This window comes from Podarcis cretensis (genome assembly GCF_951804945.1).
Source record: "Podarcis cretensis genome assembly, chromosome: Z".
Classification (NCBI taxonomy): domain Eukaryota; kingdom Metazoa; phylum Chordata; class Lepidosauria; order Squamata; family Lacertidae; genus Podarcis; species Podarcis cretensis.
In genome coordinates this window covers 30,111,464-30,129,715 of record NC_137184.1, presented here as the reverse complement: position 1 = coordinate 30,129,715, position 18,252 = coordinate 30,111,464, and the positions used below count along the sequence as shown (strand labels likewise).

The 18,252-nt window shown below is 43.1% G+C and overlaps 1 protein-coding gene across 1 annotated transcript; it reads right to left on the bottom strand.

The window, feature by feature from the left end:
- Positions 1 to 2,144: 2,144 nt before the first annotated feature.
- Positions 2,145 to 18,166, bottom strand: LOC307207663 (uncharacterized protein). The gene is made up of 9 exons (XM_079961743.1): positions 18,119 to 18,166; positions 16,768 to 16,848; positions 13,797 to 13,974; positions 10,427 to 10,532; positions 8,456 to 8,647; positions 7,517 to 7,619; positions 5,729 to 5,808; positions 3,947 to 4,112; positions 2,145 to 2,511 (listed from the first exon to the last, which is right to left on the bottom strand). The coding sequence occupies exons 2-9, from the start codon at positions 16,837 to 16,839 to the stop codon at positions 2,383 to 2,385; spliced, it is 1,026 nt and encodes a 341-aa protein (XP_079817869.1). The 5' UTR covers positions 16,840 to 16,848; positions 18,119 to 18,166; the 3' UTR covers positions 2,145 to 2,382.
- Between the last annotated feature and the right edge of the window lie 86 nt (positions 18,167 to 18,252).

Sequence of the window (18,252 nt, the reverse complement as noted above, 5' to 3'; positions counted from 1 at the left end):
TGTATTAATTTCTTTCCATTCATTTTTATATTTTTCCATTTTGCATGTAAATTATATGATTCTATTTTGTATCATTTCCATTAATCTTGGGATATTAATAAGCCAAGTAATTCATTTCAGTTACAGTCAGTAGTCTGTTTCGGGTGCATGGGTGGGTGGCTGTCGGTAAGATTTACTCCCCATTCTACTAGGGAACTACAGAACCCTTACTCCTGCCCTAAATATTTAGCTTCTGTATCACCTCGCCCACCATTTTTTATCCTCTTTTGCCAATCATTTTTATTGATATTCTATCATTTTAAACAAATTGTCACAAAATTAATACAAATTCAATATACTGTATTTTTCGCCCTATAGCTATAGGACACACTTTTCCCCCTCCAAAAATGAAGGGGAAATCTGTGTGCGTCCTATGGGGCGAACGCAGGCTTTCGCTGAAGCTTGGAGAGCGAGAGGGGTCGGTGCACACCGTCCCCTCTCGCTCTCCAGGCTTCAGGAAGCTACCAGCAAGCCTGGGGAACCTGTGGGAGTTTCCGCAGGGCTCCCTAGGCTGCGGATAGCAGCCTGCTGCCCGGAGCGCAGGGCGCGCTGAAGCCGCAGCTGGGGGGGAATAATTTTTTTCTTCTTTATTCCCCCCCCCCAAAAAAAAAACCTAGGTGCGTCCTATGGGCCGGTGCGTCCTATGGGCCGGTGCGACATTCTCCCCCTCTAACGCTGCCAGTTTCCCAGCGTCACCAACCCTTCACATTTCGCCATATTTTATCCTCAATTTGACACACAACAAGTTCATTAATAAAGAAACACAATCCATATCTCTTTTCTGTTTGAAAGTCTCAGAAGTCGTCAACACACTGTGGTCCATCCTGTCCCGTTCACTGTTCTTATTTCCAACTTCAAGCTTCAAAGAGGGAGGCTGGTGTAATCTCAACAAAATCCCTGTCTCCTCTCCATCCTCCCCCTCCCCAACTGATTAATTTCCCTGCAGTCCATCCTTCCAATCCTCAGTTTCATTAGTGCTTAGTTATAAAATAAATGCAACGCAAGGAGTATCTTTAAAGTCCACTCTTCCCAAAAATTTTGCATTCCATTGCTTTAGGGGAGGGTAGATAACGCAGATCCCCCCCCCCAAAAAAAACCCATTACTTACAACATTGACTTCCTTTCCCCTCCAGCATAAATCAGGACCTTTTTAGCAGGTTGCCTCTTCACTTGCCAATTATGTCCAAATTCAAAGGTATTCCAGAGTTTACCATGGTAGCTTGCTGTGTCTGTCCTTGGATGCAGCAATTAAACCCAGTGCCTTTAGCTTTTCATCTGGGAGACGGGGATTTCCATCCCCGTTCACACACACCAAAAAAGCATTAACAGACAACCGTGGATTGTGCCCTTTTGATACCCTCCTCGAAATGTTAGGGGAGACATGCCCCTAACCCAGTCCTTTTTTTATTTTAAAAAAATGTTTAGGGGTACTCTCACTTTCCAACTCATATTGAAATACTGCCCCTCAACGAGGCCAAACTTAGATTCACAAATGTATCTATATCTGTATCATCTATCTACTTATGCATGTGCATAAACTAATTTTAAGTGTACTTTCCTTACAGGATGGGGGTTGATCTAAGAGAATAAAAGTGCCCAGAGAGAGTAGGACCCACATCATTTGTTCAGAAATCCATATGTGACCAAAGACTTTTAAAGTTTGGCAACCCCTCTTTTACAGACACAAGTACACGTTGTGGGGGAAATTTGCAGAATGTTCTAAAATGACTGAGGAGCCCTCCCCGTGACTGAGCCTGTCTCCATCCAAGGTTCAATAATACCAAAAAAATAAATAATAATAATAATTAATAATAATAATGTGTTATTTATCCATATGCCTCCCATCTGACAGGGTTACCACAGCCACTCTGGGCAGCTTCCAGCAAATTAAAACACAGCGAGACATCAAACATTAAAAGCTTCCATATACTGCTTCTCTATACTGGGCTGCCTTCAAATGTCTTCAAAAAGTCAGTTGTTTATTTCCTTGACATCTGATGGGAGGGTGTTCCACAGGGCGGGCGCCACTACCAAGAAAAAATGGATCCACTGAATACCAATTATTGCTATAGAGCAGAACATAAGACGCTTTGGACAGGAAGAGGTGGATTGGTAGGTTCATTTATTAAATAAGAAAGATGCTGCCCAAACAGATTTCTCATTTTAATGGCTGTGCTGATTAAATATTTGCTGCGTCTTGATAGGTATGTATTCATTGGGTGTGGCTTGCGATAAAGCCCTCATGGAGAAAGCTAGAGGTGAGAGAGCACCCATAAAAGGCTGCACCAAACAGTGGAGGATGATTCTGCAGTTGCACCTGTTTTCCATATTTATTAAAAGTTCCTAGGTGTATCTATCCTGCTGGTGCCCAATCCCATAGGGCCTTCCAGCTCTTTGACCATTCAGGTAATTCACTGGTTGATGGCCATACTTCTGGTGCTCAGGCCGAGGTACCACTGATGCCCCGGGTCTCTGAAAGGGAAAGTTAAAATATGAAAATTGGTTGATGCATTGGAAGGACTCCCTGCCCCCTCTCTAGAGCCTCCTTCCCACTAACTGCCATGTGGGATTCCAGGAGCATGAAGGAAGCAGGCAAGGATAACACCAGGCCCTTACTACAGTTCTAGCAAGACTGTTTTCTCTCCCCCACTTCCCACAGGGCCACCTACCACCCACTGTAATTTGCAGCAGGTGGAGAGAAACACCACGTGTCTGCTCTAGACAGACTCCTCCTCCTGCTACAGGGCCAAAATTGCTTCTGGGCATGTTCATGAGTACCATTATTTTTTCCCTTTTCCCACCAGCTTCTACTCCTGTGGATACACTTTCTTAAAGAGCCAGGGAGAAGCAAAGAGTTGCAGTGGGGTTGGTGAGCATAAGACAGAAGAAAGGGAGTGGGTAGGTGGGGAAGTAGATTAAGCCCTGGGGCTGCATCCACACCATACATTTAAGGCACACACACACACACCCTCAGGAATTCTGGGAACTGTAGGAATTCTGGGTAATAAATGACAGCTCTCAGGTTTCTTCGTGGGGTTGGGGTACGGATGCACTTTAAATGTATGGTTTTGCACACAGCCTAAGAATCAGGAAGAGGAAATGAGTGATGTTACAGACAGGCTCTCATAGTTACTTCTAAGGGCTCTTTCCAAATCCAGGTCCAAGCAGTGGGTTGTTTTTTCTTTTATGTTTTGTTTTCTGGTCTTTTGTTTTGTCCCACTGCTTCCCCATAAAAACACCCCCTCTTTACTGCTGAATCGGAACAAACAGCAATCCACAGAAACCTCAATTGCTGTTTGTTCTGATTTAACAGTGAATAGCAGGCTTTTCTGGGGTGGGACCCAAAAACCCCCCACAGCTTGGACATAGACCTGGAAACTGTGGGTCTGTGCCCGAAAGCATGGCAAAGAAGGGAGTCTGAATAAGCCCTAAAGCTTCCTGAACACCTATGTAGTAAACCTGATACACAAAGGCTTCACATGTGCTCCATTTCCAGTTTCCTAGTGCAAATTTTATCAGTGGGATCTAGGGAATTGGGAACAGAGTTCTGTTTACAGATGGGGATTGTTCCTTTTTCCTACTGCAGCCCTGAAAAGTAACCCCTGAGGACTGGGAATGATGTGGCATCTGGTGTAGGGCATCCTTGCCCAACCAGGTGCTTTTCAGATGCTTTGGGCTGCAGCTGCCATCCTCTCAAACCATTGGCCATGCTGACTGGGGTTGGTGGTAGTTGCAGTCTAAAACATCTGGTGGCACCATGTCAGGGAAGGCTAGTGTAGCGGGTTCCCACTGGAAACTGAAGAAAGAGGTCCTTCCACTCATGCAGAGAGCTCTCTCTGAATCCTGCCCCAGTAAAAACAAAACAAAAAACCCCACTCCTTGTATAACTGAGATTATTTGTACATACAGGAAATCGTTGCATGGGCATAGCAGAAAATGGGTTTATGTCCTCATAATCCACATCAGGCACCTCACTCTCCCAAGAGTTAAGTTGGCCAGCTTGGAAAGACCGACCCACAAATACATCATCTTGGCTTGGAACAGCTCTTCTCAATGGCTGGTGAGGCATCTGACTATAATAATCAAATTAAACACTTTTTAAAAAAATGCAAATATAAATTTCTTATGGGCAGATAAATGCAACAAAGAGTTATGTTTCAAGATAAATATGGCACAGTAAACCATTAAGGTGTTGCAAGTCTCTGGACTCAGCTACACAGCTGCAAATAAAACATTTTAAATGTGTTGTAAAGTGCAATATACAAATGTGAGACAGTGAGCTATGCCAAATTCAATGTATTTTTCAAAACATTTTTTTAAAAATCATTTTCACAGCGTTTTTCTTAAATATGTTTGTAGATTTCACCTCTGTTATGTTTGCTGCAACAGAATAACATGGCTACTTCTCTGGAATACAGATCTAGGCAAAATAACAACATGATAACCGCTTATTGTATGCACTGAATCAAAATGAATGGCCTCAGTTTTGGGACCTCAGTTTTGGCATCAGTTTAGCCCAAAGCATCCCACCTGGCTGCAGCAAAAAGAAAGATGGGAAGCAGGGCCCAGTCCGTTGGCTCAGCTGAGAGACCAGCTCCATCTAGCTTTTCCTCTCCTAAGAAGAAGTGGGGTGTAGTGGTTAAAGACTCGTAAGCTGTGAACCGGGTTCATGTCTCCGCTCCTCCACATGCAGCTGCTGCTGGGTGACCTTGGGTTAATCACACTTCTTTGAAGTCTCTCAGCCCCACCCACCTCACAGAGTGTTTGATGTGGGGGAGGAAGGGAAAGGAGAATGTTAGCCGCTTTGAGACTCCTTCGGGTAATGATAAAGCGGGATATCAAATCCAAACTCTTCTTCTTCTCCCTTAAGCGGATCCTTCATTACAAACTGGTCATTATAGAAAACTGCTAATGAACTTCTGTCTTGGTTTGCTTGTTTCCTTCTTCATCCCTCTTCCTAGTTGCGTCATATGAGCTCCTGCAGATCACAGGCACCACCACAGCTTCTGACCTGCACTCATTCATACAAAGGTCTGAACATAGAATGAACATGCAGCCGAGGACTCTGTCTTTTGCAGGTTTTCTATACATAGAGATGAGGTAGGCAAGCAGCTCCTATAGCAGGAGTGGGAAACCTTTTAATCTCGAGGCCCACAATGCCTTCTGGGCAAACTTCCATGGGCCTCATGGTGGTGGAGGCAAAAATTGATGCATATAAATTTTGCCTTTGTGCAGTAAGCTAGTTTCTATATATACACACACCTATATCCTCTGTCCAGGCAAAAACACTTAAGGAAGGTACAAAACAAGGCCAGTGAGAGGTGTGGCCTAGGAGGAGGTTATATGGCCTGAACAGCTGGGAAGGTTGCAGGCAACTGGATAAATGTTTATTGGTAAGAAAAACAAACAGAAAATACGAGACTATGTGACAATTATAAGGCATGTTCTAAACTCCAGGTCCATACAAATTCTAAAATGCCTTGAAAATGATGCAGAACAATGGACTCTTCTTCCTCAGGAGAAGAAAGCTTTCAAGTAAATGGAGGGCAAATTTCAGAACAGTTCAAGATCATTTTACATTTGAAAATATATAATGGTTTCCATCATTGCCGAGCAGTGTGCACAATTTATCTTCTAGCAGGAAAAATATATCATCATTGTGAAAAAGTTTGACCAAAGGACATCATACCTGTAGTCTCCAGCATATGGTGACTGTATTTGTTCATGAGGGTAACTTTGGAGATTGTACCTGGGAAATTTAATATCATCCTATACCAAGAAAGAGAAAAAAGAAAGAAGGGGGAATTAAGCGACAAATTGACTTCTGTTTTGTTATTTTAAAATGTTTATTATGAAAAACAGATGATAAAGATGCAACCCTTAAAAACAAATATGCAATCCCCAAAATACTGAAGACAAATAATAAGATAATATGTCTACTGTTACTCACCAGCCTTCATCAACCGTATGCCGTCAAGATATGGGACCCATGCTCACTGAGGCAGATGGGAGTTACAATATAGACTAAAAAAATATCTGAAGGGCACCAAGTTGATGAAGGTTGGTATACAGGAAGAGAAAATCAGAGTGAAATAAAGACCAGTTGCAAACACATCATGATAGAGTTAAAAACAAACCTGGTTATTGTACCTTGTCCTTCCTATATTTCTTATTGCAAAAACTCAGAAAATACTGCCATCATTCTACACATAAATGATTAAAGTTTCTGTTCCTTAACTGTATATCGGGAGTGGAGAACATGCAGCTCCTAACTCCTTTTGGCCCCAGCCAGGTGACTAACGGTCAAAGATAATATTAGTTGTAGCACAGCATCTGATGGGCTACAGGTTCTCCATCCTTGCTGTATAGGAATGAATGAACAAATCAGTGGCTTTCTCTCCCACAGAAGAAATAGAAGTGGTAAGAGCTGTTTGACCGTGGGACCAGTTACCAGTGTCCCTTACTGGAGGTCTTCAAGCAGGGGCTGTACAACCATTGGTTAGTGATGCTCTAGCTAAGGATTTCCTGCATTGAGCACAAGGTGTTCTTGTTGTGGTTCTAAAAAAACTGTATGATACCAAACCATAAAAGGGCCACCTATCTGCAGAAATGAACTTATTTCCTTGTCAGGCACACTCCCAGCTTAGCTTCCAAACTATCCCTATAGCATATTTGGCTGGCAGATTTTCTAATAAGATTTTTTTTTTTTTGCTGCACTTTATTCTTTTGTCCTTTACAATACCTACCAGGTGTGACATTTCTTCTAGCCTTTTAGACCTTCTTAGAAAGCAAACGAGACATTTTCTAGATAAGATGTCTGCTGCCTGATGTAAACAAGTTAATTAGCTGCAGGATAGCTTTATCCTGTTAGAGGCACCTTTCAGATCAGTGCTAAATGTTAAGGGAAGTTTTGAGTGAAGTCCATGCTTTAAATGCTATTTATTTGTATTATTGGGGTTTATCTGTTTTATGCGATGAATAATCCTTCCCTTGTGCTTTACATATATGTGTTTTATGCTTATGCTGTAATGGCCATTGACTGCAAAGAGTAACAAAACTTGAACTGGACTCTTGGCACTGCAGCAGCTATTCGTTGCTGCAGATTCCTCCTCTGACCCCACCAGGAGTCTTCTAGGCCTGGTTGGGATAAAGGAGGACAATCATATTGCAGCTTCTAAGCAAACGAAGTCCATTTGATGTCAGCTAATGCAAATGCCCTAATCTCATCTTACATATCAGACATCCATTGTAAATGTCAATTGCAGAGTGGATAGGGGAAGAACGCCTTTCAGAAAAGGCTGCCAGCTATTTCCCTCATTTACAAAAAATAATGCAAAACCCAGGGGCATTTCAAAAATAAACAATGCCATCCACTGGATTAAACAAAGCACCCCTTTTACCACAATTAAATTCCAAGTCCATAATAAGCAAGCAAGCAAGCAAACAAACAAACAAACAAACAAACACAATATTTTACCTGTCTTCCTTGTGAATAAGAGGCAGATCTCAACCTATTGGCTAGTTTAGGAGCATATTCTGAATGATGCTGTGGTTCAGGTCTCAGCTGCCTTGCCTGAGTACTGAAAATATATAAGAGTCAAAAGAATGTGAGCCCTCGATTCCTTCCTTCCTTCTTCCTTCGTTCCTTCCACATACATATAGAAATTTAGTACACTGCTGGCGAGGAGGGGTGAGAACAGGAACAGCCTGCCCCGTTTCACCACCTGAGGCAAAATGGGAATGTGCTGTGCCCTGCCCCCATTTCTACCACTGCCAGAATACCCACTCCTTTCTCAGTGGGGTGTTCGTCTAAGCATTGTCACTTGTCTTCTATGCACAGGGGGCAGCTGTGCACAGGTGAGAGGAGGGCATTCTGGCACCAGTGGAAACAGTGGGGCAGGTGAGGTATCACCACTTGCATTTCCTCCTTTTTAAAAAAACAAAGTAATAAGAATAAAAAAAAATGTGCACCCCACACCTGAGACCATTCCAACCTCCCAAAATTTCTATACCTATTGCGATTGCCATAGGGCTTTCAAGGTCAGCACCAGCACTTTGAATTGTGCTCGGAAACATACTGGGAGCCAATGTAGGTCTTTCAAGATAGTGTTATGTGGTCTCGGCGGCCGCCCCCTGTCACCAGTCTAGCTGCCGCATTCTGGATTAGTTGTAGTTTCCGGGTCACCTTGAAAGGTAGCCCCACATAGAGCGCATTGCAGTAGTCCAAGCGAGAGAAATTCATATTTCAGTTCGAGAAGTGTGAAGTCCATTGTTCTCCATTAAAATACAAACAGCACCTAATTTCTCCTTGATTTCTACTTGGGATCAAACTAGGTAAGTGTGCATAGACTTGCAGCCTACATGGAATGTTCATTTGGGAAATAAAAGATTTCCACTGCAATATATACTGACTCACCGGCTTCGCTTGGCTTGTTTCTCTGGCTTGTCCTTGCAATACCGGACCCACTGTGTTGTGACAGCAGCTGCAAAAGACAGAGCCACTGCAGGGAAAACCACGACTAAAATCAAGTCCAAAGTGCTCCAAAGCTCCTCGCATTTGACACCCATGTACCAGTAATTTTTCCAGCCATTTTGGTAGGAAGGGCACCTGTGGATGGAATCAAGCAAAGCAACATCAAAATAGTTTGCATCAACCCCCTAATAGTATGATTACAACCCATCGTAATGCTTTTGTGCTGGGGTGCTATCCAGTGACGTGTGGTCAAATTGGGCAGACCTGCAATTTTTAACCTTGCTGTTTTCCTCACAATGGAACTTGTTTGTCCACGGACTGCTTGCTGGGGCCATGTGGCCAGTATGACTAAAGCGCTACTGGCACATGAAGGACCGTGATGAGTGCCAGAGTCCAAGGAAACACCGTTTACCTTCCCGCCGCAGCGGTACCTATTTATCTATTTGCACTGGTGTGCTTTCAAGCTGATAGGTTGGCAGAAGTTGGGACAGAGCAATGGGAGCTCACCCTGCCACACAGATTTGAACTGCTGACCACAGAGCCACGTGGCTGACCAGTTCGTGGTTTAGACCACAGCACCACCCGCGTCCCTAATGGAAATTGTACAGCACTTTAGGAAAGTGTGCCATCTTACACATGCAAAGGGCCAGGGGTAAAATGTAGGGTTGCCATAAATCCTCTTTTTCCAGGACATGTCCTCTTTTTCAGGGGAAACATTTCTGTCTGGTTGGATTTTTTTAATTTGCCCAAATGTCTAAGGATGCAGGAAAGGGGTACTTTTTGTTTTACACACATAGTACTAGACAAGCAAGTGCAAAACATATACATACTGTGTGACTTTTGCATGATGCAGGAAAGGACCAGGTTTTTGCTTTTGTATATTTTGAAAGGACATTGTAGAATGCGTCCGCTCCCACACAGAATGTATGTGCAATGAACTTTTTCATAGGGAAACAGAGCCAGAGGTGCAACCTTGGGAGGGACATGGGAGGGGCAACATCATGTATGCGACATTCTGATGTCCTGACAGATGGGCTTTGGGAAGATGGCAGGACAGATCTTGGACACATTGGAGCCATGCACCTTCCTGCCTAAGCCAGGTAGAAGCTTCCTGGGCTTTGGGAAGGAGGCACCAGGGGAACATTTAGAGGACTAGCCTCGTCCCCTTAGGCCAAAGGCCACATGTCACTGCCTGCAACCCCTCTCCCCACCCCACCCAACCCCAGGCACGAGTGCTCTTTTTTGCTCTTCAATATATGGCAACCCTAGAACTCAAATGGACTCTCTCTTTCTCTCTCTCTGAACCTTTGAATTCTTCCCATGCTACAGCCTCTTTTCACAGACCACACCCTTCTCGGCTTCTTATGCCTGGTTGGAAAGTGTCCTTGAGCTAGGACAGCGCCTTTTGCATGCTTGGATAGAGAGTAGTGGAAATGTGGGGAATGTCGCAGCCTCTGACACTTGCACAGCTGGGGTGTCACCTACTGTAGAAAGTTAAGTCATATCCATGGCCCCACTCACTGTGGAATCTGGCTTCTTTCTCCACTGGCATGCAACCCCCTGAAAGTTGCTTATGGGGGAATGTGGCTTGGGTTGAAAAAGTTCCCCACCCATGGCTTAAGCACATGGTGCCTGCGTAGACATGGCAGTTGGTGCAGTGGGGCTGCACCACTCATTTGACCTCTTTCTGGCTGCACTGATGCTGCATACCAGGATGGAAAGGCAATGGGACAAAGCTAATTCAGCACAGCTGCTGCACATCTATTCCATGTCATCCTTGCTACAAGCCTCTCTCTCCCCGCCACCTCTGTCATAATATGCAGCAGTGAGGTGGACAGAGGGAGGTCAGGTGCCCAACCATTGTCTTTCCCCACAAAGCTCAGCCAAACCCTAAAAGGAAGGAAAGTAACTTACTTGCAAAAGGGAATTTGATCTTTACAACCACAGGCAACTCCTTCTGGGCAGAAATCACTTGTACTGCCTGGACAATCATCAAGGTCAGCCACACCGGAACAATTGGCTGAAAACAGTGGGGAGAGAGTTGAGCTGCATAGCAATGTCATATTGACCATAATTTAAGATACCCATAGAGATAATTTGTGAGCATATTCTAATGATGTGCTGCTTTGTCTCAGGGACCCTGCGGACCTGAGTTGTTTTGCAGGGGTATTCAACATGCCACTTGGCCTATCGCTCAATATCCAAACCCCCCCCCCCCAAAGTGCTGCACCAACAAGCACAAAACAACCCCTCCGCAACACCACAATTCCAACTTAATGGTGTAACATTGGAAAAAGTTGACCACTTTTCCTACCTAGGCAGTTATCTTTCCACAAGGGCCAACATTGATGCCAAAATCCAGCATCGACTGAGCTCTGCGAACACAGCTTTCTCCTGATAGAAGTGCAGAATGTTTGAGGACTAGGACATTCAGAGGGAAACCAAAATGCTAGTAACAAGCCACTGTACCACCAACTTTACTGTACGCTTGTGAAACGTGAACCTTTTATAAATGCCATCTCCAGCTCCTTGAAAAATTCCATCCGAAATTTTTTACAGATCACTTGGGAAGACAGATGAACTAATGCCTGTGTACTGGATGAATCAAAGATCACCAGTGTCAAAGCAATGATTCTTCAACATCAACTTTGTTAGACTGGTCATGTTGTTCTGGTGCCTGATTATCGTTTTCCAAAGCAACTACTCTATTCCCAACTTAAGAATAGAAAGCAAAATACTGGTGGACAACAAAAGATAACTGGGAAACTCTGTGAGTGCTGTGATGGAGAACAGCCTTCACCAAAGGTGTCATAGACTTTGAAGAAGCATGAACTCAGGACACAAAGGAGAAATGTGCCAAGAGGAAGGCACACTTGGCAAATCCACACCATGATCAACTCCTGACCAGAAACCTATGTCCCCACTGTGGAAGGATGTGTGGATCCAGAATTGGCCTCCACAGTCACTTACAGACTCACTGTTAAGACCGTGTTCATGAAAGACAATCTTACTTGGCTACAAGTGATTGCCAAAGAAGCAGAAACGGGTATTCAACATGCCACCAGTGCAAGAACAGTGCTTTAGTGGTGGATTTATATAGGACCACCAACATTTCATCCTGCTTTATTGTTTATCATTATTACGTATTATTATTATTTGATATAAACAAACACACCTGTCCCGATGCACGAAGCACCTTTGCTCCCTGCTTCATACGAGCACAATTAAACCAGGGAGCCTCTAATTAACAATACCTATTTCATCTAAACTGAGAAATTATGGATGGTATTTAACTTTTATTCAGAGCAGACCTGGTGAAATTAAAATAACCTAACTTTCAGGTAGTCATATCCATTCATTTTAACCAGACTAACCCCAGTAAAACTTGGTTGAGTACCACCCAATGGGTGCTACCTAGGGTGGTCTGCTGCCATATGCAACCACATCACTCTAGAAAGGTAGGTCTCTGCTGCTTGCTGGGAGGGACGAGACAACAGGGAGGCTGGTACAGTGAAAACTTGCCTGCAGAGCTGATCCAACTCTCCTGCCAGTGCATTTGCACTACTCTGATGCAAAGATACACAAAGGTATACCTCCTAAAATTACTTCTGTTGTTCTGTTTTTGTTTATTATTATTACTACTACTACTACTATTACTATTTGCCTGACCTACACCATAAGGTGTGAGGGTGAGTTACAACCACACAAAAAGATTTTAAACCAGTTAAAACAAATTACAATCAGAAGAATGGGGGCTGGGGGGGTTAAGAACAGGCCAAGGTAAAGAGATGTATCTATAGCATATGAGAAAACGTATACCAGTAAACACCTGAGAGCAGATCAGAAGCCTGTGACCTCCTTTGCACATGGTTAATCATCATCATCATCATCCACCTCCGGAATTACTGGCAGGGACCACTGTTGTTGATAGGGTGACCATTAACACATTATCATAAAAGAGGACACAGAACAGCATGACATCTCTGTGTACTATTTTATATGTATGGATGCACACTTATGACTAATGCAGAGAAGACTATGATCAGGTAACCTGAGTGCTGCTCTTTCTGCCCTTTAGATGCTAATGGCTGATGGAAAACTTTAAAGTACCTCCCTTCCTAGGGTTATTAGGGGAAGAGCTGTGGCTCAGTGGTAGAGCCTCTGCTTTACATGTAGAAAGTCCCAGGTTCAGTTCCCGCCGGCATGTCCAGGAAGGGCTGGGAGATCCTTTCAAATAAAAGCCAACTCCTGTTTTTCCTTTGAATGTTCTCTTTCAGCAAGCTAGTTTAGGGAGCTTTCTAACTGTTGCTATTGCTAGTCAGAAAAATATAAGAATGTAAGATGATTCCAGCTGGATGAAGCCAAATACTTACCTAGTCCAGTATCCTCTTCCAAGTGACCAAACAGATGCCTAGAGGAAGCCCTGGTTGATCTCTTGCACACCATCTAGAGATCTTCCAGTACACCCTTATCTACGTCTGTCATGCCTACCCCTGCCTGATGGCACAATTCTACCCATATTTCTTCAGAGGTAAGTCCCATTGTGCTCAATGGGACGTATCCCCAACTCCAGGGGCAGAGAACTTGTGGCCCTTTCATACATTGCTGGATTTTCATCAGGTCCAGCCAGAATGGCCAATAGCCTAGGATATTGGGAGATGCAGTCCAGCATCCTTTGAAGGGTTGCACAGTTCCCCAGCCCTGCCCTGAAATCATAACCTAACTTACTGCAGATTAATATTGGACTCCTTAAGTTCAGGCCCCATGTGCACCACATGTTTAAAGCAGTGTTATACCACTTTAAGAAGAAGAGTTTGGATTTGATATCCCGCTTTATCACTACCCGAAGGAGTCTCAAAGCGGCTAACATTCTCCTTTCCCTTCCTCCCCCACATCAAACACTCTGTGAGGTGAGTGGGGCTGAGAGACTTCAGAGAAGTGTGACTAGCCCAAGGTAACCCAGGAGCTGCATGTGGAGGAGCAGGGAAGCGAACACGGTTCACCAGATTACAAGTCCACCACTCTTAACTACTACACCACACTGGCTCCCAGTCATGCCCTCCCCCAAAGAACCCTGAGCTGTAGTTTGTTATTGGTGCTGAGGAAGACTCTTATTCTATTTACAAAGCTACAATTCCCAGAGCAGTTTAACAACTAATCGCTTTTCCCTGGAAACTCTGGAAACTGTAGCTAAGTGAGGAGGATCAGTCAGGATTGCGTTTTGCATCTATGGGGATCTTGTTTAACTAGGTCTCATCTATAACCAGCCCCAAATGTTTCTTACGATCTGCAGCTTCTGTCGTCAGCCAACTCTTGGACAACACAGCCAGGAGAAGGAAGAGAGCACCAGAGGTTAACATGGTGGGATGCTGTTTGGAACAAGAGTTAATCCTCTTCTCTGGGACTCTCCTGCCCATCTGAGATTCTCCTTCAGTTTTGATTTCTTGTTCTTCTTCTTTCTCCTTATAGCAGACCAAAGGTCCTGGATTTTGAACTTGTTTTACAGCAGCCTTCTTGTAAGCAATTACTAATTAACTTTTCTAAGGTAAACCAATTTGGATCCATTTTTTTATTTTTAAAAATTACAAAAGAAATAATATACACACACACACACACACACACACACACACAGTTCCATAATACCACACATCCATACACGCAAAGTCAATGGTGGTTTAAGGAGCACTACATAACTTAATAGCTATCCTTGGTTACTATTCTATTTTGAGCAGGAGATCAAATTGTATGAGTGAAAATAATATATGAACATTGAACATTGTCCTGGAGTTTTAGTTTTATATTCCAGTTATCTCTCTCTCTCTCTCTCTCCCAATATATAAAACACATCCTCTTTTATAGCATACAAAATAAATCAACAATGCTATATTCAGTGTTTTTTTCTGGGGGGACGCATACCCCTAAACATTTTGTGAATCTAAGTTTGGCCTCATTGAGGGGCAGTATTTCAATATGTGTAGGAAAATTAGAGTATCGCTAAACATTATTATTATTATTTTTAGAAAAAAAGCACTGGGTAAGGGGCATGTCTCCCCTAACATTTCGAGGAGGGTATCAAAAGGGCACATTCCATGGTTGTCCGTTAATGCTTTTTTTGTGTGTGTGAACAGGGATGGAAATCCCCATCTCCCAGATGAAAAGCTAAGGGCACTGGGTTTAATTGCTGCATCCAAGGACAGCCCCAGCAAGCTACCATGGTAAACTCTGGAATACCTTTGATTTTGGACATAATTGGCAAGTGAAGAGGCAACCTGCTAAAAAGGTCCTGATTTATGCTGGAGGGGAAAGGAAGTCAATGTTGTAAGTAATGGGTTTTTTGAGGGGATCTGTGTTATCTACCCTCCCCTAAAGCAATGGAATGCAAAATTTTTGGGAAGAGTGGACTTTAAAGATACTCCTTGCGTTGCATTTATTTTATAAATAAGCACTAATGAAACTGAGGATTGGAAGGATGGACTGCAGGAAAATTAATCAGTTGGGGAGGGGGAGGATGGAGAGGAGATAGGGATTTTGTTGAGATTACACCAGCCTCCCTCTTTGAAGCTTGAAGTTGGAAATAAGAACAGTGAATGGGACAGGATGGACCACAGTGTGTTGACGACTTCTGAGACTTTCAGACAGAAAACAAGAGATATGGATTGTGTTTCTTTATTAATGAACTTGTTGTGTGTCAAATTGAGGATGAAATATGGCGAAATGTGAAGTTTTGGTGACGCTGGGAAACTGGCAGCATTAGAGGGGCAGAATGTCTATTATATAAACCAAAAAAAATCTAGGTTTCGTTTGCACTCTCTGCACACTGCACCTGTGAGGCTGAGTTGTTAACTACTGGGGCCTGAGGCTGAGTTGTTCATTACTGGGGCCAGATGTCCGATAGCAATGTTCAAGGCCAGTTTAAGGAGGAATATGTGTATGTCATCAGTGAGGAAGCAAGGTCTGTTTTCCCCCCCAGGTAAAGTGTTACTCAAGATGTATCAGAAGGAAATGTTTCTAAATTGATGAATGGCTATTATAGATAGATAGAAGAGGATTTATTCTACTTGACTATTTTGAGGACATGTTATAACAATGTATAAAAGCTATAGCAGAAATTGGTAACTGAACAGGTGATGTGTAGGGAGAAGGGATGAATGAAATGGTAGTTGGAAAAGTTATATTATTGAGAGCAGCAAATGGGGAAGGAAAATAGAGGGGACATATGGGGTGGGTAGAAAGTCAACTTTTAAATTTATATTGAATTTGTATTAATTTTATGACAATTTGTTAAAAATTATGGAATATCAATAAAAATAATTGGCAAAAGAGGAGAAAGAAAGGTTGGGCGAGGTGATACAGATGCTAAATATTTAGGACAGGAGTAAGGGTTCTGTAGTTCTCTAGTAGAATGGGGAGTAAAGCTTACCTACAGCCACACACCCAGAACAGACTACTGAATGTAACTGAAATGAATTACTTGGCTTATTAATATCCCAAGATTAATGGAAATGATACAAAATAGAATCATATAATTTACATGCAAAATGGAAAAATATAAAATTGAACAGATAGAGATTGATACAAAATTGGGTAAAGGATAATATTATTAATTAAGTAGTGGCTGGATATGACTACCAAATGAATTTAAGAGTAGCATTGACAAAGCAACTAAAGTAAACGAAATAACTCCTATCTCCCTCCAGCCCATCTGGTTGTGAAATAATTCTAAGCATATTACAGTAATATTAGGCTGCCCTGACCTCAGGAACTGCAAAGGAAATGGTGTGGGATCCAAGAACAGAAATAGCAATGGCCAGGTAAGCCTTGAGTTTAGGATTGTAGCCTTAGTTGGCTAATCTGCCTGTTAAAAAGTACCATGCAATGCCAACAGTATCCCCAGGAATTCTTGATACTGGCAATGGGGCACTATCACCATACATCCATCACATATGTAAAGCACATGGCTCTCCCCAAAGAATCCTGGGAACTTAAGTTGGTAGCTGTTTGGGGGGTGGATACAATTCCCAGGATTCTTTGGGAGAAGCCGTGTGCTTTACATGTGTGATGGATGTGCTTTAAATGTATGGTAAGGATCTGCCCACGGAAGAAGAAAACAGTATGATTATTGTGACTTTTCCCGACCTTTAGACTTTTAGTTTGAGGAAATGAACTGATTAAACTGAGAGTCTGTGATTTAGATAAGGCTCTCTTGAATACAATGATGGCAGCACAAGTATCACAAGTGCATAGTTCCTACTCACCCTGAGTGATAAGGTGCTCAACACATGTTCATTCCTGTGAATGGAAGGCACCATGATCTGAAAAACTGCCATAGCACTTGCCTGTCAGAATAGAATTATGTTTTAAGTTGGCAGAAGCCAAAAAGCTACTTTAGACACAGTCAAGGGAAATTCTATGTCCTGTGAATTCTTAACCCACGGACCCCTTTGCCCTATTTTATTTTATTAAATTTGGATATCTCCCTGTTAGTAAATCAGTCCACCGAAGCTGCATTTTGTAATTCACATGACCATCTTGAGAGAGTGTGAGAACAGGAAGAAACAGTCTTATCTCTTCCAGCTGCATATGTTCTTTTGTAACTGTGCTTTTGCTTTTACATTCCCCGTTTGTTCTCAGAGCTGAAGAGAACGGTAACCATTATGCATTTCTCTGTGTATAGTCTGTAAATAAATAGTAGATTAGTTCTACGGTGTCTCCTGCTTATTACTATACAAAGTCAGGAGATTAGTGTGCATAAATCATTATGATGTGTGTCACTGGAGCATCTGGAGTAGAAGGCAGTAGCTTTTCCAGAACCACGCTCACCGAAGGACAGCTGGAGGAATGGGGGGGCTGCCGATACCCCAGGGCATTTTCTAACACTCCCTTCATTATAAGATCTCAGGGCAGTACACAGAATAAAATGCAGGATAAAGGTAAAGGTAAAGGGACCCCTGACCATTAGGTCCAGTCGCGGACAACTCTGGGGTTGCGGCGCTCATTTCGCTTTACGGGCTGAGGGAGCCGGCATTTATCCGCAGACAGCTTCTGGGTCATGTGGCCAACATGGCTAAACTGCTACTGGTGAATCAGAGCAGCACATGGAAATGCCGTTTACCTTCCTGCTGGAGTGGTATCTATTTATCTACTTGCAATTTGATGTGCTTTCGAACTGCTGGTTGGCAGGAGCTGGGACCGAGCAACGGGAGCTCACCCCGTTGCAGGAATTCGAACCGCCGACCTTCTGATCGGCAAGCCCTAGGCTCTGTGGTTTAGACCACAGCACCACCCATGTCCCAAAATGCAGGAAAAAAACAAGTAATTTAAGTAAAACAAACAACAGCAATTTCCACTCCTGTTTCTGTTTCTTTTAGAATTCTCTGGCATCCCTTATCTTAATCTTGAAGTAAAATCAGGCACAGTGCTAAAGTAACATATTACTGACTACACAGATTTTCCATGGACCACCTGAGCAGAGCTCACAAGCCACTGGTGGTTTGTGGACCACTGTTTGAGAACCTCTGCCTTAGGTGACTGCAAATGTGAGGGTGGGCCTAAATATCACCCATTAGGATTTTTGAACATGGAAAGCTATGATAATAGTTGACCCACCTCTGTGTTGTTTCTTTGAGTCCCTCTCTTTCCCACCTGTGCAAAGCAATTCACTAAAGGGGAGGAGATTAGGGGAGGTAGAGAATTGTGACACTGATCCCATTGTGACTCTTCATATGATCCACATATGCTTA

What these genes read in the sequence shown, in the direction of transcription:
- LOC307207663 (XM_079961743.1), bottom strand. Translation starts at nt 16,839, where the DNA reads ATGGCAGTTTTTCAGATCATGGTGCCTTCCATTCACAGGAATGAACAT. An exon ending in TGAGCACCTTATCACTCAGG is followed by an intron (nt 13,975 to 16,767) that starts GTGAGTAGGAAC and finishes GTCTGCTATAAG; the next exon opens with GAGAAAGAAGAAGAACAAGA. An exon ending in CTTATTCACAAGGAAGACAG is followed by an intron (nt 5,809 to 7,516) that starts GTAAAATATTGT and finishes TTCTTGGTATAG; the next exon opens with GATGATATTAAATTTCCCAG.